This window comes from Astatotilapia calliptera, chromosome 23 (assembly GCF_900246225.1).
Source record: "Astatotilapia calliptera chromosome 23, fAstCal1.2, whole genome shotgun sequence".
Lineage (NCBI taxonomy): Eukaryota > Metazoa > Chordata > Actinopteri > Cichliformes > Cichlidae > Astatotilapia > Astatotilapia calliptera.
In genome coordinates, this window is record NC_039323.1 from 148,327 (window position 1) to 170,283 (window position 21,957).

The 21,957-nt window shown below is 43.0% G+C and overlaps 4 protein-coding genes across 10 annotated transcripts in view; 3 read left to right on the top strand and 1 right to left on the bottom strand.

Moving 5' to 3' along the window:
* Positions 1 to 2: 2 nt before the first annotated feature.
* On the top strand, positions 3 to 9,362 carry actl6a (actin-like 6A). 4 transcript variants are annotated; one of them, XM_026159997.1, is made up of 14 exons: positions 3 to 163; positions 2,812 to 3,089; positions 3,750 to 3,924; positions 5,820 to 5,920; positions 6,141 to 6,238; positions 6,378 to 6,472; positions 7,195 to 7,301; positions 7,463 to 7,552; positions 7,626 to 7,687; positions 7,840 to 7,954; positions 8,075 to 8,155; positions 8,284 to 8,379; positions 8,539 to 8,625; positions 8,719 to 9,362. In XM_026159997.1, the coding sequence occupies exons 2-14, from the start codon at positions 2,979 to 2,981 to the stop codon at positions 8,797 to 8,799; spliced, it is 1,299 nt and encodes a 432-aa protein (XP_026015782.1). In that variant the 5' UTR covers positions 3 to 163; positions 2,812 to 2,978; the 3' UTR covers positions 8,800 to 9,362. The 4 variants fall into 4 exon arrangements, with proteins under 4 accessions (XP_026015782.1, XP_026015783.1, XP_026015781.1 ...); XM_026159998.1 differs by having other exon boundaries at positions 3,013 to 3,089; XM_026159996.1 differs by lacking the exon at positions 3 to 163 and having other exon boundaries at positions 2,472 to 3,089.
* An 85-nt stretch (positions 9,363 to 9,447) lies between these two features.
* On the bottom strand, positions 9,448 to 12,545 carry mrpl47 (mitochondrial ribosomal protein L47). Its single transcript, XM_026160002.1, has 7 exons — positions 12,374 to 12,545; positions 11,617 to 11,765; positions 11,293 to 11,353; positions 11,116 to 11,212; positions 10,911 to 11,041; positions 9,783 to 9,878; positions 9,448 to 9,697 (listed from the first exon to the last, which is right to left on the bottom strand). The coding sequence occupies exons 1-7, from the start codon at positions 12,526 to 12,528 to the stop codon at positions 9,586 to 9,588; spliced, it is 801 nt and encodes a 266-aa protein (XP_026015787.1). The 5' UTR covers positions 12,529 to 12,545; the 3' UTR covers positions 9,448 to 9,585.
* A 174-nt stretch (positions 12,546 to 12,719) lies between these two features.
* ndufb5 (NADH:ubiquinone oxidoreductase subunit B5) lies at positions 12,720 to 18,616 on the top strand. Its single transcript, XM_026160003.1, has 6 exons — positions 12,720 to 12,890; positions 14,428 to 14,510; positions 15,056 to 15,122; positions 15,241 to 15,302; positions 17,545 to 17,651; positions 18,408 to 18,616. The coding sequence occupies exons 1-6, from the start codon at positions 12,773 to 12,775 to the stop codon at positions 18,526 to 18,528; spliced, it is 558 nt and encodes a 185-aa protein (XP_026015788.1). The 5' UTR covers positions 12,720 to 12,772; the 3' UTR covers positions 18,529 to 18,616.
* Positions 18,617 to 19,425: 809 nt separating this feature from the next.
* Positions 19,426 to 21,957, top strand: part of usp13 (ubiquitin specific peptidase 13) — a 33,812-nt gene continuing 31,280 nt past the window's right edge. For 2 of the 4 annotated variants that reach the window (XM_026159984.1, XM_026159986.1), the window contains exons 1-2: positions 19,429 to 19,970; positions 21,704 to 21,829. In XM_026159984.1, the coding sequence (XP_026015769.1) occupies positions 19,860 to 19,970; positions 21,704 to 21,829 (237 nt within the window). In that variant the 5' untranslated portion in view covers positions 19,429 to 19,859. Of the gene's footprint in view, positions 19,971 to 21,703; positions 21,830 to 21,957 lie in introns of all 4 variants that reach the window. The other 2 variants (XM_026159985.1, XM_026159987.1) reach the window with 2 other exon arrangements.

Here is a 21,957-nt window from a genome sequence, read left to right on the forward strand (position 1 = left end):
TCTCGAAGCACTGTGGAGCCCGCTTTGTTGGACTGATGCATGCTAGCAGATTTCCTTTGTTGTGATTAATCGCTTTGTGGTTGTGTTTCTCCTGTAATAACATATATTGTTAAAGTTACTGTCGTTATAACTTAGAGGATGAGTGGTGGAGTGTACGGTGGTGGTGAGTATGATAATATGCTGATTTTATACACAACTGTCGTCCACGTTGTCCCTGGTTGGAGCTAGCCAGCTTTGTAGCTAGTTAGCTCGTTATGCTAGCTATGCTAAAGTTCTGCTTCGTAGTTGGTCAGCGATATAGTCTTGTGTCCATTTTAATTCTCATGTGTTTAGGGCTGTTCAAATATATAGATATCACAGGTGCTTAGTCGTGCAGACGTGAAGTGTTATACAAGTCACTCAGCCGGTGTCGTCTAGCTAGCAAGGAAATGAATGAAAATGGGCTTGCCGAGCTCACGAACAAATACCGTTTATGTTATGTAACGGTAAAAATAACGGTAGTTATGACGATACCGAGGCTCTCATCGCGATAAACCCAATACAAAGACCCTGCAAAGACATACTGATGACCCATCCTGTCGTTCCTGTGTTTTACAGAGAATAACTTCATAGTTCCTCCGGGTAGCCGGTGTCAGTTGTTATAAACGTGTAGGTACCGAATAGACCTTTTCATTAGTGACGCATGCGGCTTATAGTAAGATGCTTAGAAAGGATTCAAGGAGCTAATAAGACAATACAATAAATAATATTATAAGTAGAGTGCAACAAGCTGAGTACCAGTATAGAGTGTGGGTATAAATATAGGTGTAAATAAATACTTTAGCAGCAAAGGGCATGATGACCAGCATTGATAAAGTGACAGTGTCAATAAGTGTCAGTAGTGGTTAAGGTGCTACAATAACAGTTCTTGTCCATTATGCATGGAGAAGTTTCCCAGCTTCTGGAATGAAGCTGTTTCTCAGTCTGCTGGTTTTGTATTTAATGCTCCTCAGCCTCCTGCCTGAGGGGACAAAGAATGTATGTGCTGGGTGAGTGGGGTCCTTCATTCATCTGGAGGTGTATATGTCTGTGACGGTTGGGAGGCTGCCTCCGACAACTCTCTGTGCAGCCTTCACCACCCTCTGTAGAGCTTTCCTCTCTGCCACAGTGCAGTTTCTGTGCCACACGTTGATGCCAGAGCACAGAACATTTTCCACCGCACATCTGTAGAAGGAGATGAGGACTGAGCTCTCCATTCCCGCACGCTTCAACCTCCTCAGGAAGTAGAGGCTCTGGTGAGCCTTCCTGATCAGGCTGGAAGTGTTTTTTTTCAAGGTGAGGTTGCTATCCAGGTACGTACCCAGGTACTTGTAGCTGGGTACTACTTCGACTGCAGATCCTCCAACGTGCAGGGGTGTGTGTCTTCCCCTCCTGAAATCCACAACCATCTCCTTCGTCTTCTTCTCATTTAAGCAGAGATTGTTTTTCCTGCAAAAGTCCTCCAAGTGTTCCACCTCCTTCCTGTAACTGGTCTCATCATTGTTTGTGATGCAACCAGCCACAGCTGTGTCGTCCTCAAACTTTATAATAACACAGCTTGGATGGATGGGTGAGCAGTCATATGTAAGCAGCGTGAACAGGAGGGGACTTAGCACACAGCCCTGAGGGGAGCCAGTGCTGAGGACTCTGGAAGATGAGGAGACGTTGTGGATCCTCACAGACTGCGGTCTGTTGGTCAGGAAGTCCAGGACCCAGTTACAAAGAGAGGAGCTCAGTCCCAGGGTCAGTAATTTGTCAACAAGTGTCTGCGGGATAATTGTATTGCAAGCGGAGAAGAAGTCCATGAAGAGCAAACAGACGTAGGAATTCTTCTGCTCCAGGTGGGTGAGGGTGGTGTGAACCACAGAAGAGATGGCATCTTCTGTGGATCGATTCTTCCGGTAGGCGTACTGGTGTGGGTCTGAAGTGACTCTGATGGTGGCTTTGATGTGGGCCATAATCAGCCTCTCAAAGCATTTCGTGACGATCGGCATGATGGCTACTGGCTGTCACAGCAGAGCTCTTGGGGACTGGGATGATGGTGGCAGTCTTCATACAGGTGGGGACAGCTGCCTGGGTGAGGGAGGAGAAAAGAACAGAAACAACAACAAACAACGCACATGCACGCATATACACATATAAGTAATATAATTTGTATTTGATACCTCACTTTATAGATAGCTTCAATGTATTTAACCTCTTAGGACCTGCGTCCACATATGAAGACATCACATTTTGGGTTATTTAGACCAAAATACTCAATTTTGCTCTACAAGGGCCTGAAATCCACTCATGAGGACATTATACTGCTACTGTTCTGTCGAAATTTTAAACAAATATCCTCATATATGGTTCTCATTTTTCTTAGAAACAAAAAATCAGGTAAAACAAAATTCTAGTAATTTATATATATATTTTACATTCATTGGATCCCAATCAGCCCAAATATCAAAGAGAAATCAAAAATGCATGCCGTGGAAGAGTTCGGGTCTTAGGAGGTTAATGATTATTTAAGATTGATACAGCATAGTATTGCGATGTTTTGCGTGGGGATATTGTATCGATCCAGTGACACTAAATATAAATCTTTTATTAAATAAATTAAAATATTCTGGGAATACTATCAATAAGGAGGCACATCTCACCTTGTTGGTGGCAACCTTTCTGCAAACAGTTGCAGTCTGATGTGCATTGACTGCAATCACTCTGGGAGAGATTGTTGAACGTCTCAAATAATTTGCTGTCTAATTTATCAATAAGTTCTTTACAAAGACCCATGTTTTTTTTTTACAGATTTTATGAAGGCTGCATGGCTGGGAGCTTGATGTTATAAACCTGTGGCAGTGAAAATGCATGAACTCAAAGATTAAGATGTGTAGCCCAATACTTTTGCCCGCATTGTGTACAAATTACAGGAATAAAATGTTCCCCCATATTTTGTGCATAACTTCATTCGAAAAATGTTCAATCGCAGCCCTTCCCTTATTTCTGCAGATGAGGTGGGAGCATTGGTGTTTGACATTGGCTCTTATTCTGTAAGAGCTGGCTACGCAGGAGAAGACTGTCCCAAGGTAAGTGGCTCACTCGAATGACCTTATTAACAACGTGTCTTTTCTTCCTCTGTGCATCTTCAACATCCCTCTGGGGGAACGGCAATGATGAGAAATCAGGGTTGGAGTCACCTTGGAGGCAGGAGGCATAAATTGAGTTCAGATTATTCCAGAATACTTCCTTTTTCTGTTTCCTCTGGTTTACGTGCAAGTCCTGAGGGATAAAATGAATCTTGTGTGAATAAATGTAAGACATTACAGATGGACACTAATCGCCTATCAGCAGATTATATGCAAGCACAAATTCTACCATTTAAAAGATGTTTTTTCTTTCTGCTTTTGACATAACCCTCTTCTTCTGAAAATCCTCTCAGCATTTAGCTAGACACTGTAAATACAGTTTTTGCATAATAAACTGGTCAAAAACGGCCAGATTCAAATCAGGTACTTTTGAAAATTTCCCAACTGTTTGTCTTCATAATTCAGGAGGGATTGCATCACATTATGGCACCTCAGTGTTCCACAAAAATGTCAATTCATTCACTCACTGCAAAGGAGGATGACTAACTTTGTGAAAGGAGTTTTTGTGAATTTCTGTTGTTATGCTGGTCCGAAATCAGGCTCTTGCAAACAGCCTTAACCTGTAATTTGGTGTGTTTTGTTTCTTTTGTCCCATCTCAGGCGGACTTTCCCACAGTAATAGGTGTGACTCTTGACCGAGAGGATGGCAGCACACCCATGGAGACTGATGGTGACAAGGGCAAGCAGAGCGGCACCACCTACTATATTGATACCAATCAGCTGAGGGTACCCAGAGAGAACATGGAGGTCATGTCTCCGCTCAAGAATGGCATGAGTAAGCGTTTAGTCCAAGTGATTGGAGAATAGGACTTTTTTCACCTGTACATAAAAGACTGGCCTTGATCTTTTCATATGTATGTTGTAAAAAAGGATTTAAATAAATGGGAAGAAGAGCTGTTGGAAAACACGGAACAGGTTTTGATCTCTGATGCAAATGTGAATGTGTATAATCTGGCCTGCTTGATCCAAATCCATAATTAGTCTGTTTTGGTCTGACAACGACTTCATTGGCGAGCTCGTTAAACCCTGGCTGACGTGTATATATATATATGACTGGAGCGCATCATGAATATTAATGAGATTATTTGAAGCTCAAGGCAGCTCATCAGCATCAGCTGTGGTGTGCAGTGTTCTCCTGATGGAAGCCAAGCCCTCTGCAATCTGTGGTTTACTGCAGTGTCTGTGTCATAACGGGGCATGTGCGGAATAACCCAAACTGTGTTTGGGCTTATTTTGAAAAACTTTGGATTTCAGTTTAACGGTCACCAACCAGGGCTGTTGCTGCTGCTGTTGGTCTGGTTCCCCAGTGAGCAGCAGGGCTGTAAATGAACTAAACTGGTTTAAAAAAGACTAAATTGGTGATTTGGCTCTTCTGCGATGGTGTTTGTATGCTGGAGCGGACTAAGCTTTAGAGGTTCGTTTTTATGTTCTGGTCAGCTGAACAGTTTTCTTTCCTTATTAGAAATTTCAGATATTTGCAGTTTATGGTTGTTCACGTCATCGACTGATCTTTTGATTGTTCTTTGGGTGAAACAATTATTCATTTGCCCTAAATGCCCTTTACTTAGTTTTCAGATTTACTTACTTGAACATTTATTAGTATCAGAAGTGACATAAAGTTACTGTTAGTTTTTTTTCATATAATTCATTTAACTAAGCCATTTCAGGCTCTAACATCGCAGCAGTTTGCTTCTATATTTGGGTTTTGGACTGTTGGACAACTAAAAATTGTAATGGCCATGTTTGTTTGTAGTGGCTTGATTCACAGATAATAAATGGCTTTTGCCAGTTAAAGTATTAAGTGATTGCAGTCCACTGATGGTGTTGACACTTTTTAAAGCATTTACCCAAAGTATTAGTGATGGCAAGTGCCCCAGTGCACTGACCTAGCTGCTGATGCTCATCAGAATCTGGTCCACTGGAGTTTCTCAGGCTATTTAGAGATGAGTGTGACACAAATCTTAATTGCAGCAGAAGAGCACAGTGGGACCAGAGTCTCCCTTAGAGGGCTAACCTGGAAAAATGGTGCCTGGTGCTCAAATTATTATCTAAAAAAAATTATAATTGCTCCAATTTCTCCACCATCTGACCCAACACACATGATAGTGTTGATGAAGGGGCTTTTTGAGGTCTGTATCCACAGAGACTGCAAAGCCTTAGCATGACAACGTTGCTGTTATTTGCTTATGGTAAATGGTCTGTATTTGTATAGTGCTTTACTTAGTCCCTATGGACCCCAAAGCGCTTCACACTACACCCAGTCATCCACCCATTCACACACACATTCACACACTGGTGATGGCACAGGCACCCTGGGGCGCACTGACAGAGGCGAGGCTGCCGGACACTGGCGCCACCAGCCCCTCTGACCAGGCAACGGGTGAAGTGTCTTGCCCAAGGACACAACGACCGAGACTGCCCGATTACAAGACGAACTGCCAACTCTTGAGCCACGATTGATATTCACGTCTTTTAATTTAAACTAGTAAATGTTAACAAAAAGCTGCAGCTCTTCATATGAAATGTAAATGGTTTTGGCTACCTTATTCTATGCACAAGTGATTTCTTTGTCATATGTTTTAATGTAGGTACGGTGACATAAAAAAAGATTTCAGAGGTGTTTGGCAGTTACCAGGCCCTTCATTTGTTTTCTCTTAACTCTGCCTCTAGTTGAGGACTGGGACAGTTTCCAGGCTATTCTGGATCACACGTACAAGATGCACTTCAAGTCTGAACCCAGCCTGCACCCCGTGCTCATGTCAGAGGCGTCGGTGAGTTAACTTTTGAGTCTCAAAAAATTAATCGGTTTGATTTGCTGCTCTGTTTAAAAATAAATATGTGACACATTGATGTTAACATCTGAGCTATTTGAGCTCAGCGCCATGTGAAGAGTGTGTTTCCTGTCCTTGCCCTCATCACCATCTGCAGGTATCTGTGTGTATCTGGCAGTGATTTGTTGTAAGTGGGCTAACTTCTGTTCTGTGTTTGCAGTGGAACACACGAGCAAAGAGAGAGAAACTAACAGAGCTGATGTTTGAGCATTACAACATTCCTGCCTTCTTCCTTTGCAAGTCAGCCGTGCTCTCTGCGTATCCTTTACTGTTTCACGTCATCCAGGACGGACACTAAAGCAGTGCGTTCAGTTAATCATCACAGACAGCTCTGATTAAATTTCATGCCATCTGCTGGACTTTAAACCACATATTTCTTTAACTTTAAACATACAAGCTTTGCCAATGGGCGGTCTACAGGCCTGGTTCTAGACAGTGGTGCAACACACACTACTGCAATTCCAGTGCACGACGGCTATGTTCTGCAGCAAGGTGAGAAGCTATTGTAACATACACATCATAAAATCATAAAGGGACTGCAGTTTGACCAGAAGACCTCAGCTTGCTGTGATGAGCCAATCCCAGCTGCCGTAACGCAGGAGGCGGGTACACCTTGGACAAGTTACCAGCCTGTCGCAGGGCTGATGGATGGACCGTTAACATAACATGCATGTTTTTGAACTGTGGGAGATTATTTTGCAAAGGTATCGTGAGACTGGGAGCAGGATTTACTGTGAACGTTTCTGATTGGTCAAGTACTTGCCCTCCTCCTCCTTTGGGCTCCTTCCTTCAGGGATTGCTGCAGCGGATCGTGTGTCCATCTAACGTTTTCCTAAGCAGCATTGTTTTCTGTCACAGCAGCACTCTGCGTGTCCTCTTTCACTACATCCACAAAAATTTTCTGTGGCCTTTTTTGTTTACTGTCTTTCTAAAGATAAATGAAGAACAGGATATCTGACAAATAGAAAAGCAAAGTCAGGTTTTATTCATTAGTTAATAAGACCAGATTTATTAATTATGCTGAGGACAAAATCCAGCAGGAATGGGAGTGATCCATTCAGGGTCACTGTTACTGTGCAGTCTTTGTAGAAAATGATAAATGGGGTGTTACTGAAGTCACATTACGGTCTTTGAGTGCTTTTAAATGATATGTGTTACGGTGCCTACAAAGTTACCGTGTCATTGAAGTTGCGTTACTCTTTCACTCTCAACAGGCATCGTCAAGTCGCCCCTGGCTGGAGACTTCATGAGCATGCAGTGCAGGGAGCTGTTTCAGGAGCTAAATGTGGAGATAATCCCTCCCTACATGATTGCATCGAAGGTACGATCTGTGGGAGTGATTGTTTCATTTGATGAATGTTAAATGATTAACTTTGCTCAACATTTACCACGCCTGGCTTTTCTACACATCATTGCCACATTACTGGGTTCAAGCCCTTATTGCCATGTGTCTAACCACAGTGGGGGGGTTTGTCCATACAGGATCCAGTGCGGGAGGGAGCCCAAGCCAGTTGGAAGAAAAAGGAGAAACTACCTCAAGTCACCCGCTCTTGGCACAACTACATGTGTAATGTAAGCAGCAAACTCGGCAGCACAGTAATAATAATTACATGTTTGGTAATGAAAGTGTGTCTTTTTCTTCCAGTGTGTAATCCAGGACTTCCAGGCATCAGTGCTGCAGGTGTCAGACTCTCCATATGATGAACAGTGAGAGTGGTTTGATCCTGTACTTCAGTTTAACAGATTCACTCTAACGCTGTACTAGAAAAAGAGTCACATTAGAACCAGAGATGTTTACTCACACATAGATCGATATGATACATTTCAGTACTTTCCCCCCCTTTTCTTTTGTTCATCAGGGTTGCTGCCCAGATGCCCACAGTGCACTATGAGCTGCCCAATGGCTACAACTGTGACTTTGGAGCAGAGAGGCTGAAGATCCCAGAGGGGCTGTTTGACCCCTCCAATGCTAAGGTGAGTTTTACTCAGCAGGTCCCGGATGAATGAACGGCGCTGGTGATTAAATGTATATTGCTCTGAGGTGGTCAAATGTTTTTATTTATGAATGTAACATTTGTGTTTGATCGCTTTTAGGGACTGTCTGGGAACACCATGCTAGGAGTTGGCCACGTCGTGACAACAAGTGTGGGAATGTGCGACATCGACATCCGGCCTGTAAGCACCTCGTTCAACTGGATTTTCTTTTCAGAAACACCGTTTTATGTAATCTGAGTAGTTTTTGTGCTTCGTATCTGTGCCTAAACCCTACAACCCCACTTACTGACCTGTGACTGTTATCCAAGGGTCTGTATGGCAGTGTGGTGGTGACTGGTGGAAACACGCTCATTCAGGGCTTCACTGACCGACTGAACAGAGAACTCTCCCAGAAAACCCCTCCGGTGAGTATCAGCCAGTGCCAGCATGTCACTAAATATGTTTTTATCAGTACCATCTTTAGCTTTAGTCAGTGATGTACTGCAATGTTTGTCTTTCCATTTTAAATTTGCTACATTTTGTTCATCATTTTTTGAGAGATCTTTAATCGCGTGCTTTTGCAGAGTATGAGGTTGAAGCTGATAGCAAACAGCACTACAGTGGAGCGCCGGTTCAGCGCCTGGATAGGAGGCTCCATCCTGGCATCTCTGGTAAGGACACACAAAATGACTTCATGTCTGTACCACATTAAAGGCACTAAAGTGTTTTCAGAGTCTTTTAAACATTTTTCTTGCATCCTCCAGGGAACCTTCCAGCAGATGTGGATCTCCAAACAGGAGTATGAGGAGGGAGGAAAGCAGTGCGTGGACAGGAAGTGCCCTTGATTTGACCCCCGATCCTCATCGTCTTTTTCACTGCAAGCTCAACGTCGTGAATGGTTCCCCCCTCTGACCCAGACTCAGGAACACCTCGCTGTTTTATTTTTGTACGACTTGTTTTTAAAACAGAGTTTGTCCATACACCTGTCTGGGATTTGCTGTAGAAAACAAACATCTGCAATTTCAGCTCCTCTGAGAGCTCCCTGAAAGTCGGCCGGTTGCCTTATCTGTAAGTTGTTGGTGGGAACCTCGAATCAAAAAGTCAACTTTCTGATCAAAACGACAGAGTACAGAAGCCAAAATGATTTGTGCAGAATGCTGATATGGTAAACTTGGGATGATTAGGATGTATTTGGAAAAACAACCTGTTAGTTTGACGTGAATATCGTCTCGTTCATGAACCTTTTTTTTCTTCCTATGTAGCAGGTCAAGTCGTCACAGGTAAAGGCCAGTCCGTTCCTACCTGTGCTTACTGGTATTAACTCAAATCTGTATTTAATTTTCAGTCTTGCTTGTCATTGGCTTCATGTGGTCTTTTACAAATAAAGTTGTTTTTTTTTAATGATTAACTGAGTGCTGTAGTCTCAATAGCCCACTGGTTACTTAAGTTCTGAGGGTTTTCATACAGGAGCGTAAAGAACACCGGAGTCGGGGTCAAATAGAGAGAGCGGCACACTTTAGAGCCATCTTACATAATTTATCTTTGAGATCACATGAAAGGTGGTCATACAACAGTTTCAGTCCATCCATGGCTATTTGATGAGCTGATTCACACTAGTCAGATCCACATTTTCAGGATGCAGGAGCTTTAATCTGGGGGAACCTCTCCTGTAACTTGGTGAGACGTCTCTTCTTTAAGTTTTCATTCCTTGCCCTTTCCCGAAGGTAATTCTCAATACGCAGCCTGAAGGAGAAAGGAAGTAAAATCCTTTGTAAGAAAAGTATCACGTACTTAAAAATGTACATGATATTGCATACACTGGTCTTACCTTATATGTGGTTCAACAAACTTGGGTGTGTAGAACCTCTTGCGCTTGTATCGTCTGTTCATGTACCAGGGAATAGCATACTCTTTGAATCGATACCTGTGGAGGAAATAAATCAATGAGATTACAGGGCGTCCAATAAAAGTCTCAAATTAGCTTTGCCAAGGATGAATCGGTTCAGCTGCTCATTACCACAACTATGGACGGGTGCTTACGTGGTGCTTTTCTACTCTGAGCACTCGAAGCGCTTTAAGCCAATCGCATTGCGGCAAGGTTAAGATGAACGTGACGTGGTTGTTAGTGCCAGATTGGCTGCTCCAAGTAGTTCAAAACTGCTGAAAATTTGTCCAATGAGTGGCAGTTCTCTGTCCAAACAATAGCCTGGTGGTTTCAGGGGAGAACTGATAGGCTGTTTCAAGCCAATAGGAAGGAAACAGTAACTCAAATCACCACATGTTAGAACCAAGGCATACAGAAGAGCATATCTGAACACGCAATATGTCGAACCTAGGATCAGGTGGGCCACAGCAGCAGCAGACCGCATGGATTGCCGCTCCTGTCAGACAGGAAACTGAGGCTACAATTCACAAGGGCTCACCAGCACCGGGCAACAGAAGATTGGAAAAAGATTGTTTGGTCTGATGAGATTTCATTTCTGCTGCAACATTCAGACAATAGTCCAAATTTGGTATAAACAACATGAAATCCTGGATCCATCCTGCCTCGGATCAACAGTTCAGGCTGATGGTGGTGGTGGTATGATGTGTGGGGGCTATTTAAATGCCACAGCCTAGCTGAGTATAGTTGTTGATCATTTCATCCCTTTATAACAACAATATGCTGATCTTCTGATGACTGCTTCCAGCAGGATCAAGCAGCATATCGCAGAGCTGAAAGCAGCTTAAACTGGTTTCTTGGTAAATACTCTTTATTTTATTTTTCAATCCAAGAAAACACTGATAATATTTTTCAGGCTCAATCTGAGAATGAAATATGTGTAACAAAGCTTGGACCACATGTGTTTATATGGACCTACTATGTCCTGCAAACAGGCCGTTTCCCCATCACCATATGATAAAGGTATGACATATCTTTTTCCCATGTAGGTCTGATATGCAAGACTGCCCTCACCAGTACACATATCCAAATATGTTCCTCCTCCAGGCTCCTGGTCGGCCTTTCTCTTGTCCTGTTTGCAGCAGACGCAGTGCACTCTCTCTCTCCTTCGCCACCGTCTCTAGCCTGATCATGGACCGCTCAACCTGGGAGGGGAGAAAGCTTCATATAATCATTGGCACCTACATCGTGTCAGCTATCAGCTCAGCATGAGACGAACCTTTCTTAGTCTTTCTGGACTTGGCATCTGGACCCTCTGCCTTTTTGCTTCCTGTTCAAGTGTGAGCAGCATGTTCTTTTCTTTCAGCAGGACATACCTGAGACACAATCAGAGGGTTACACGCCGCTAAATGTTTTAAATGTTTCCACTGAGACGCTTCATTTCCACACAGCTCACCAGAGTTTGTGCAAGTCCTCGTTGCTCTTTGTTCTCAGTTGTTTGGCAGTCCACGGTGCGCCTAATAGTGCAAGAAGTTATAACAACCTCGTTAGTGCAATAGTAAAATGATCATGTCACTCTAAACTCACACATCTGACCACAAACAATTTGTTAAACAGTATTTACTATACTTTTTAACAAATTGTGCTGATAAATAGTGTTTAGCAGATTGTGTTTACACTGATCGACATTCAGGTGCAAATAAAATGAACATATTCAGGTTGATTCAAACTACAATCAAACCTGCAGACAATGTTCTCTTTGCGTGCTGTAATATTTTACCTGACTTCACATTGGCCTCTCCCCAGTTCTCAGGTGAATCAAAGAACTCCTCTAGTCCTCTCCTGCTGATGGTTGTGTGCAGAGCTCGATACTGACCTGGAGAGCTGATGGGATTGCTCCAGGATGGGGTGACAATGGGAGACTTCTCCCTGTTGAACATGAAGAAAGTGCACACAGTAAGCCTGATAACAAATGCCGAAGCAGGTAAATTATTTTTCCGCAATTAAAAAAACCCCCAAACAACAAAAACTGAATTCAGGGAATTCCATCTTGAAATTTAAGTGTTACATTTCAGCACTTTCTGGTTTAATCCCAGGCAGATATTTTTGGTGTTAAGCTCTTTAACGTCAAATAAGACTTTGGATCATTTGAAGTTCTTTGGAGCCTCTTCTGTCCTAAAACATCACTGACCTGTCAGTTGGTCTTTAGGCTGTGACTTACTTTTCACACGTATAGTTAACAGCTGTGTATTGATGGGACATAATGGAGACCCCACGATCACAGCAGTCAAAATCTCACTTCAGTCTTAAATACAGCCATAAAACCATAAATGTCCACTGAGTACATCAACATGGGAACTCGGGGTTTCTACCTCACCGTAATAAAGAAAACCTGTCTCTTTGACTTTGCTGTAAACAATCACTGGCATCTTTGCGCAAACAGGGACTGCTGAGCTGTTGACCGACAGCTTTGAATGTGTCGTTGTTAACCCACATTATTGTTCCGTTTTGGGGAATGCATTAAACTGATCTCTTACCTGAGAAGAGAAGTCTGGCATTTGGCCGAACTAACAGCGCCCTGTCGCGCGTTTGTCGCTGAGGATATCCTAAAGACATTTTGAAACTGCTTGCAAAGAGTCAAAACGCGTCCTGCGGATGAGGACGCCGCCATTTTTGATGTAGCGCTTCCCATATTACCCAGAATGCATTTTGTCTCTTTTTCTTAAAAAGAAAAAGAAAGAAAAAAGAAGAAAGATATATTTTTAAATAATTTTATGGTGCTAAATACATTATTATAATATTAATTTAATAATAAAACCCCGTATAACATTTCAGTTGAAAATAAATTACACCTGTGCTCTTATCAAATATGATTCGCTTATTCGCTTAACGGCCAATCACAGTTCGTGTTGCTGGGCCGTCCTCCCAAAGTAACGATGGTGGGCACGAGCGTTCTCAGGTCTGTTGCTGCTTTTGCAGCCAGACTGAGTCCTCTGAAATCTGGAAATACTGCGGCTAATTTACTCACTCGAGCAATCCCCCGCACAGATAAAGGTAAGACACACCCCAGTCGTTTAAAAAATGAGACGACTGACCGGAAGGCTGCTTGTCTTTTCTCATGACCTTGTTAGCTTGCTAACATGAGCTAGCTGTTAACGTGTGTCCTGGTGTCAATAAAGGAAGACAGTGACTTTATTATAGCTCCGTATACATATGTACTGTTTATATACGCCACTGTTTATCCTCCAGTTTCAACCTCTGCCTTTTCATTGCAGTAAGCGGTGCGTATTTAGTAAACATTAGTTGGGTTACAGGGTTTGAATGATAGTTTGTCATCTCTGTGTCAACGCTTAACATAAATCTGCTTGTTGCATGCAGTGCTATGGTCTGCAGTTTTATCTAAAGGCGTTTCACCATGTTTTTAATAGCGACATGTTCTTTAATATCCTTAAATTATAAGGTTTCAGTAAAGCCACCTGACTCAGTGGGACACCCTTTAAACCAGGGGTAGGGACCGTCAGTCCTCGAGAGCTGGTGTCCTGCAGGTTTTAGATCTCACCCTGGGTCACCACACTTGAATCAAATGATTAGTTCATTACCAGGCCTCTGCAGAACTTCAAGACATGTTGAGGAGCTAATTTAGCCCTTTAAATCAGCTTTGTTGGCTCAAGGACACATCTAAAACCTGCCGGACACCGGTTCTCGAGGCCTGGAGTTCCCTACCCCTGTTTTAAACAGTTCATGCAATACTTTGCAAGAGCGAAAATAAATGTTTACAAGGCTGTAGTGAGGTCTGCTATTATGTATGGACAAAAAGACAGAAGGCAGATTTGCAGGTGGCACAGTTAAAGATGCTCAGACTTTCATTGGGAGTGACCATGATGGACAAGGTTAGAAATGAGCACATGAGCTCAGGCTGAGCGCTTTGGAGACAAAGTTAGAGAAGCAAGGCTGAGATGGTTTGGACAATTACAGAGGAGAGGTAGTGGATTTGTTTTGCAAAGGCAGATAAAAGGGAAGGCCGCTGAGAAGATTTGTGGATGTAGTGAAGGAGGGAGACGATCTGCTGTGGCAACCTCTAAAGGGAACAGCCACACGAATACACATTTGAAGAGCTGCAGTGATGGTCATTCTTGATTTTTGCCCATATGGTCAAACCAAAGATTATTACTAAGAAGATGTCCGCAGTAATGGATGACTGCCATTATTGCAAAAATAATCTGGGATTATTTATTGTTGAAGTGAAACGTAATCATAATCTGAGTTTTTGTAGTCCAATTATATGAATATGTAATTATAGCACTAAACTCAATCGGGCAGCCACCATTAGAAACAACGTCTCTTCAACAAGGGAGATGGGGCAAACGTGTCAACCATGTAAAACATCTAAGCCTGCTAGAAAAACAACACAAAATACAAGCTCCACCCACCTAATCATGATGTAGTGGTAGGTCATAGACTTTGCATTTGTAATACATTATAGAGATACTTGGTACACTGGACAGAGCCTCCATGCAACTGAAGAGGCAGCGTGCGTGCTCACTATAACCAATCACAGGCATCATGATAGTAACTGTGCCCTGTTTTGCAGTTGCGGTCCGTTGGGGTCACGGAAAGAGACTGTTTGTCATCAAACCCTCTGACTACTATGACAGGAGATTTCTGCGCCTATTGGTAAGTGCAGAGCACCATCACATCCACCAAGCTCACGTACATACACTGCAGAAGTGCTCTCTGTTAACTTTGCTGTATCATTATAATATAATGTTTGTGTTCACCCTTTGAAAGAACAAAACAAAATCTTGTTATTGAAATGTAACAAAGGAAGTTTTCCCTCAACATATTTTCCTTGACTGCTCAGACGTACTGTTGGAAGTTTATTATTCACCCACAGTGCAGGTTTCTAAATAGTAACCATGTTTTCTCTCTTATTTTAAAGAATGTTTGTGTTCATGTTCTTACACTCAGCCAAAAAACAAGCTTCCACATTTGTGTTACTCACCTTGCTCAAAGGCACCAGCAGCAGAGAGCAGTGCATACATCAAAACTAAAATGGCCAACATGATACTGTTTAAGCTGGTTTAAAAAAATAAAAAAGTCAGTTCGCTGAGTTAAAAAGTAAGAGATATTTCTTACTTGGTTAATTTTGGATGGTGACTTGCACGCATCAACAACTGAATTTGCCATATATTTGATTTTCTTCTCATTTTTTCCCTCAGCAATTTTACATCTTGCTGACTGGTGTTCCAGTGGCTATCGTCGTCACGGGGGTGAATATCTTCATCGGTGAGTAAGCATAAGTGTTTTATTGTGTATTCTAGTCGGCTTCTAATATTTTCCAGGACTTACTCAAATACGTATGGAATGAATATCTCTGTTGCTCGATTAAATGTCTGTCGTGTAGGTGAGGCAGAGCTGGCTGAAATTCCTGAAGGCTACGAGCCCGAGCACTGGGAGTACTACAAGGTGCGTCCCTTTGTCTCTTTGGTTGTTTGTGGTGCTTCTTTCTGTCATTGCTTCAAACTCGTATTAAGGGAAGGATATGCTCACGGATTTTATTTTGAAGTGTAATCATAATATGTGCATATTCATTGTTAACCCCCCCCAACATCATGTTTTCCTCCAGTGAGTGTTTTATGGGACTGTTGTGTTACATTTTCAAACCCAGGTGCTACGACGGGTCCCTCAGGTAAAAGTCTCTCCGAGGGCCCCGTTCAGTGTAGAGTTAAAAGAAGCCTCGACTGAAACAGCGTGCTTTGCACGTCATTATGTTGCTCGATTAAATGTCTGTTATGTCGGTGAGGCAGAGCTGGCTCATCATTATGTGCAATGCAGCATCTTTATTTTTTGACAGGTATCCTATAACAGGCCAAAATTATTTGAAAACATTATATGAAAACATTTGATTGTTTTGAATTTGATTAGAGCTACGTGGTTTAACAAAAAACTGATGGGATGGAGGCCAAAAAAAAAAAGCTTGAAAAGTAAGCAGTACTAAAAAGAAATAACTGGGGGGAAATTCACATCTAATGAAGTTAACTGATAATAGGTCAGTAACATGATTGTGTGTAAAAAGATGATGTTAGAGAGGCAGCGTTTCAGACGTGTCGATGAGCAGAGGCTCACTAAACTGCACAAAACTGAATGTTTCTCACCACAAAGAAGACTGAATATCTCATCATTCACAGTAAATAATATCAGCACAGCTGGAGATTCTGGAGAAACCTCCTTTTGGGGCAAAGGGACAAGGAGAAAATCAATATTGGCTGCCCTTCAGTTCCAGGCCCTCAGGCTGCTCTGCATTCAAACCAGACATGGAGCCCTGGCATAGCTGACCTGGTTGTGCAAACGACCTGTATGCCAAAGGGCTGCAGTAGCCTGGGTGTGCGTCTGCCCTGGGCTGCTTCCTTACTTTGTGTCCCTCCTGTTTGCTCCTGTCAGAGATAAACCGTCATAATTCTGTCACCGTGTCATCAACAAATGCATGTCAAAGCATCATAATGTAAAGACAAGGCGTATGTGAACATGATCCAGGACAAAGCTCGTTTAAAATGGACTGGAGCCAAGTGGGGAAACAGTCCTGTGGTCAGACAAATCAAAGTTTTTTGGAAAACATGAACACAGCATCCTTCAGACTAAAGAGGAGAGGGACCGTCCGGCTTGTTATCAGTGCTCAGTTCAAAATCCTGCATCTCTGAGGGTGTGGGGGTGCGGTAGTGCAGCCTGCACAGTTCCATAGACACATAGGTGCACACAGTGGCAACATGGCCCAGTGTCCCATCACTGGGACTCAAGCAGGCCATAGCGGACTTGTAGATGGTGAGAGTATAATCTCTGGACTTGGAGCAAGCAGTCTGTACGTAGCACGTACCAGTCTGTGTCCACACACTGACGACTGCCTTGCACTTTCTAGATTCTGGCTCTTTGTCCTTTTCCCAAAAATGAAGTTAGAGTTGAAGTATTATTGCAGTGACACACTGGAGGAGATCCATCATGTGCTGCAGATGCACAAGTGCAATGGAACAGACCGGGACTTCCAGGAAAGGAGTTAAAAATAGCAGCCATGCTAGTCTCCTGTCTAAGGAGGCTTCTGATAAGGAGAAAGCAACAAATTTTAAACTGGGTATGATTTTTAAGCAAAGTCTTCAAAGGACTCAGTGGCACTCTATTTCTTAAAAATGCTTTTATTCCTATAAAAAAAAACCCTCCAGTGTGTTTTGGCGCACAAGCTTTGATCAAGCAGTGAATCAAAGTTCATTAAAGCACTCAATCTTCCCTAGCCACAAGTGGCACGCTTCCACCTTGGGTGAGAGTGGAATATTCCACAAGCGAGGCTGGACAGATGTCAACACCAAACCCAAAACATTCACCAAAGCCGATCCAGACGACACGAACGCACAGCAGCACCAGCCACAGTCAACATGAAAGCATCTCCAAAGGAAAATAATCTTTGTAAAAAAAGTGTATGGTTTCTGAGTTTTCATGGGCAGAGCCTGGTAAATGCTCCTTATGACCTTAAGCTGTTGGTGAGGCGGATCTTGAGCTTAAGAATTAAAACAGGATAAAAAATGTCCCCTCAAGAAAGTTTACTTGACCAAAGCTCCTCTGTAACCACAATAACACTGAACTGCAACAAATGTATGTCACATGCCTGCACTAAAGGGACAGTCCTATGTTTGCACAAAATCCTTGTGCGCTGTTGTTTCAGCACCCCATCACCAGGTGGATCACACGGAACATCTATGATTCCCCAGTGAAGGACTACGAAAAGATGATGGCTGCGATCCAGATTGAAAAGGAAAAAGCAGACATGAGGTGGGTGTTACTGCCAGTGTGCTTCGTGCGCTTCACCATCAACACAAACACATGAATTTAAATGCTTTTAGAAGACGTGTCTGCTTGGCTCATATACACCACACGATACACTGATGTGCTACAGCTGGTGTTTAGCTGTTTATGTAGTGTAACCAACAGTGTCTTGATATTGAGTTTTACAGAGGGAAGCATCCAAGAGAGAGTTTTTAACTGTCACAGAGGTTTACAAATGTGCTTTACAGCAAAAATGGGAAACAGCAGTTTGCTACCACCGTCATGGAAAACTCACTACAAACGCTAAAGCGGCAGCCGTTCTTAAGTGTGTCCAGTCATGGAAAGCACCAGAACATGATGCAGTTCTGGTGCAGGGAGGGATCCTGAAAGGGCGTGCAGAGCAGCTGCATTCCTTGATAATAGCATTCTTCCACTGATGTGGAAAACCTCAGTTTTTTGTTTTTCTTCTCTCTCCAAAAGAAAACAGGTGCAGGCGAGCCTATGAGGGAACCATCTTTGGCTTTTTCAGAACACGCTCTCTGAAAAATATGCAGATTGGTTATTGAAATTGGTAAATTTAATAAGATTGGTAAATCTTGAGGAATCAATTTAAGTGTGTGTGCTGCAGCTGTGACAAATGTAGTTCTTTGTTATTTTACGAGCATCGTACATTATTAGTCTTCCATACTTAACCGGTTGCTCATTTCTAAAGCATGGTGTTACATTCTCCGCCTCTTTTTATTCATGATTTTGTTGTCACAGACTGACGCAGCTGGAGGTGCGTCGCCATATGAGGCAGCAAGGAGACGGCCCCTGGTTTCAAGTGCCGACCCTTAACAAGGAGCTAATTGACAACAGCCCCAAGTCATCGCCTGACCATTAATCCAGATGTTTCTGTCATCTGTACATCAATCTCACTGTTTGTACATTTTTTCCCTTATTGCGTGAATAAAGTATCTATCGAACTCTGATATTCATGTTTTAGCGTCTTAATTCAGTTCATGCAGCAAACACCTTTACCGTGATGATATTCCAGAGTTACAGATGATCGGGGACTGGCAGCTTGTGTCAGAGCAGGAAACCCACTGAGACCCCCTGTCTTCAGTTTGTGTGAATACTTCTGAGCTGAAATCATCCAATAAAGTTCAAGTTGAAGAGTAAATCAAATGTGCATAATATCTATAATTACATTTTTTTTTTCCATGAAGGAGTTTGAATTTTCTCCGTCGCGTGCAGTTAGTGGGGTTAATTAGTGACTCTAAAAGTCTCCTATGGTTGTCCGTCTCTGTATCAGCCCGGCATCGAGCTGACAACCTGTCCAGGATATACTTGGCCTGTTGACAAAGATCAAGATATATCCAAATGCTTAGCCAGGGCTGAGAAAGCTTCAGCCAAGTGCAATTAAAAACAAATTGCACCTTACATTTATTTGTACTGTAAATTCTTCCAGATCTCTGAGGAAGGTTGGTCTCCTGTTGGTTTATAGTTTATTTTCTTGCGATGAACACGAGCGTCCACCGGGTGGCAGAGCTCTGCAGACAAGACTAGCCTGGTCATGCGGACAAAGGGCTTCTTTAGACACACGCAGCACAAGTGGACTTAAAATCACATATTAAAAATAAAAATCTGCCATCTGCAGTATATTTTTTGTTTATTTACTTATTATATTCGCAAAATCCTGCAGAGCAATGACATTTCCTGCTCTCTCTCTTTTTTAAACAAACCGACTGCAGATTGATAAAGGATCAGCAGCAGCTACTAAAAATCAAAGTGTCCTCCATAATCACGCACTTCCTGAATCCTGGAAGCTGGAAACATGCTGTAGTAAATGTGGGCGGCTTTATGAATCATCCTCAGAGGCGGGAGGGGCCTTCTCGTAAAACATCCCCGTGAGCAGGAGCAGCACAGCGGCGTCACCACAGCCAACAGCAGCAATGTAATTTCTGCGCAGGTCCGAGATTTTTCTTTTTTTGTGTGATGGGAGACAGGAAAAAGAATAGAAACACAAAAGAACAACATTAGCTTTGCGCCGCACCGTGCAGCAGCCTGCCTGCCTCCACCCCTCGGTCATTTTATTTTTATGTTTTTCAGCGTCACATCCCCCTGGTCGGAGGAATGTAGAGACGGAGTGCTTTAAAAATAGCATCCTCTCCTGTGACAGGCGCTGCCCCGGAGGCTCCGCAGCACTGTGGTGCGAGAAGCAGGAATGCGAAGATGGCTGCAGACCTCGGAGAGCTGCTGGTCCCATACATGCCCACCATCAGGGTCCCCAGAACAGGAGACCGGGTGTTCAAGAGCGAGTGCGCCTTTTCTTTCGACTCTCCCGTAAGTGTGCCTGTCGCCCCCTTCCACCCACACACACACACACACACACACACACACACACACACACACACACACACACACACACACGGTGCGACACGAGCGGCTTGTTTGGGGAGAGAAAGTGCGTCGCAGGCGAGCTGACAGCTTGTTTTGCACGAGCTCAGCGGCGCACGTGAATCTGCTGTAAATGAGCGTGTTTCCATGGTCACCGTCCCCGCGAGCTTGAGAGGGGAAAAGACAATTAAAGGGTGTTTACGTCTCAGGCGAAAGAGATGAAAGGGGTTTCCTTTGTGTCCACTTCACACCACCCCACTACTACTGGAGGTCCACACGCAGGCCAGTTAGACCAATAAACGGAGCCACACACCTACACCTGCCTGAAGCTGGGCTCCCCCTCCAGCAGCAGCACACTGAGTTCACTGCTCCACTCTTGGCCTTTTATAGTCTGTAATTTGTCTGAAAATGGCCTAAAGTGCGTCAGTGGTGCTTGGCTGGAACTGTGTCCACGGTGATGTTTCTGTTCTCAAACAGGATTTGTACACGTTTAAAGACCCTAATGGTGTTGTTTTGGTTTTTAGTAGCTTTTATGGGGTCACATGGTGTCTCTGCAACACTGTGACTATAATGAGTCAAAAAGTGAAAGATTTAATGCTTCTGCTATATGAAAATGCTTATTCTGCTTTATTTTTGTCATTTTACTTTTCTTCTGTGAATAGGACAGCAGGGACATCATGAACACAGCTGCTGCTTTACTTTATTTGAACCTTTAAGGGGTTTCATGCGCTGATGATTCAGTTCTTCCTGTACGTGAACTGAACCCTGCATTTTTGTATCTGTCACAGGTACCCTTCCTACCTGTGACAGATATAAATAACATTTCTTTGCCCCAATGAAATCTCGCTTTCTCGACTGAACCCGTTTTTAAAGGTGACTCAGCTGTCTGGAGTTTGTCATGTTGGCCTGAGGACTGGGTTATTTTTACCCTTGCACTGTTGAGGCTCATATGTCACTCTGGGCCACTTAAAGGTTTATCACGGGGGGTTTATAAGGCCTGGCCTGGTCGCAGATTTAGGTTAACTTTGAAGGTGTATTTTCCAAGTGTGTTGTTTTCCCATGTGAAGTGAACTGTCAAGGAAAGGAAAAGGTTGATTATTGTAGATTTGAAAGCATGTTTAGGTGTCTGTCACTGTTCACGTGGACATTTTTTGATAATAACAAGATGACCAAAGAATTGTGTCTTCTCTCAAAGACATGACACAAGTCAGTCTCAGCTTATGGGCTGTTACTAAAGGTAAAAATCATTCTCCCAAGAGCTCAGATATGTTGTTAATGAAATAGTCTGCCTGTAATGGGATGCTTTTCAGTTTCAGAAACAACAGCATAAAATTGTTGTATCATGTTGCTCGTATGAAGCCTAATATGAGACAATAATCAATTACTTTCCTTGGCTTAAATGACCTGTCAGAGGAGGCATTTGCATTAAAACTAATGCTTGTCAGCAGCACAAATGCTGAAAGGTGGAAAGTTTTTGGTGCAAATAATAATTCTTTGAGCGAGAAAGAGTTTGGAAAGTGTCAGAATCACATCTCTGTGTTTGATGTTACCGTGATGAGTTTGGCAAACTGGGCAAAATAGAAGATCCTGAAATTGTTCCCACGGTAAGAAATATTTCAAATGTGCTCATAGTGTGCCAGTTGTGCTTTCTCATTGTTATTGTTTGTTTTGCTCCGCAGGAGTCTGAGGGAGGCCTGTATGTGTGTATGAACACATTCCTGGGCTTCGGTCGAGAACATGTGGAGCGACATTATCGCAAAACAGGACAGAGCGTTTACATGCACCTCAAACGGCACGTCAAAGAGGTGCGTCTTCCACCTGCTCCATGTGCTTTGTCGGGCGTTGATTGTAAATACAGACTAAAGTAGAATTCAGAGCACAGAAATCATCTTTGTTTCTAAAGTGCTTTTCAAATCCTGTTTATAGAGCACGT

Excerpts from the sequence above, each read along its gene's own strand:
- actl6a (XM_026159997.1), top strand. The coding sequence starts at position 2,979 with ATGTTCAATCGCAGCCCTTCCCTTATTTCTGCAGATGAGGTGGGAGCA. Across the intron at positions 6,473-7,194 it reads CGGCTATGTTCTGCAGCAAG|GCATCGTCAAGTCGCCCCTG; the intron begins GTGAGAAGCTAT and ends CACTCTCAACAG. Across the intron at positions 7,553-7,625 it reads GGCACAACTACATGTGTAAT|TGTGTAATCCAGGACTTCCA; the intron begins GTAAGCAGCAAA and ends TTTTTCTTCCAG.
- mrpl47 (XM_026160002.1), bottom strand. The coding sequence starts at position 12,528 with ATGGGAAGCGCTACATCAAAAATGGCGGCGTCCTCATCCGCAGGACGC. Across the intron at positions 11,766-12,373 it reads TGCCAGACTTCTCTTCTCAG|GGAGAAGTCTCCCATTGTCA; the intron begins GTAAGAGATCAG and ends CATGTTCAACAG. Across the intron at positions 11,042-11,115 it reads GTCCAGAAAGACTAAGAAAG|GTTGAGCGGTCCATGATCAG; the intron begins GTTCGTCTCATG and ends CTCCCCTCCCAG.
- ndufb5 (XM_026160003.1), top strand. The coding sequence starts at position 12,773 with ATGGTGGGCACGAGCGTTCTCAGGTCTGTTGCTGCTTTTGCAGCCAGA. Across the intron at positions 14,511-15,055 it reads GGAGATTTCTGCGCCTATTG|CAATTTTACATCTTGCTGAC; the intron begins GTAAGTGCAGAG and ends TTTTTCCCTCAG. Across the intron at positions 15,123-15,240 it reads GGGGGTGAATATCTTCATCG|GTGAGGCAGAGCTGGCTGAA; the intron begins GTGAGTAAGCAT and ends TCTGTCGTGTAG.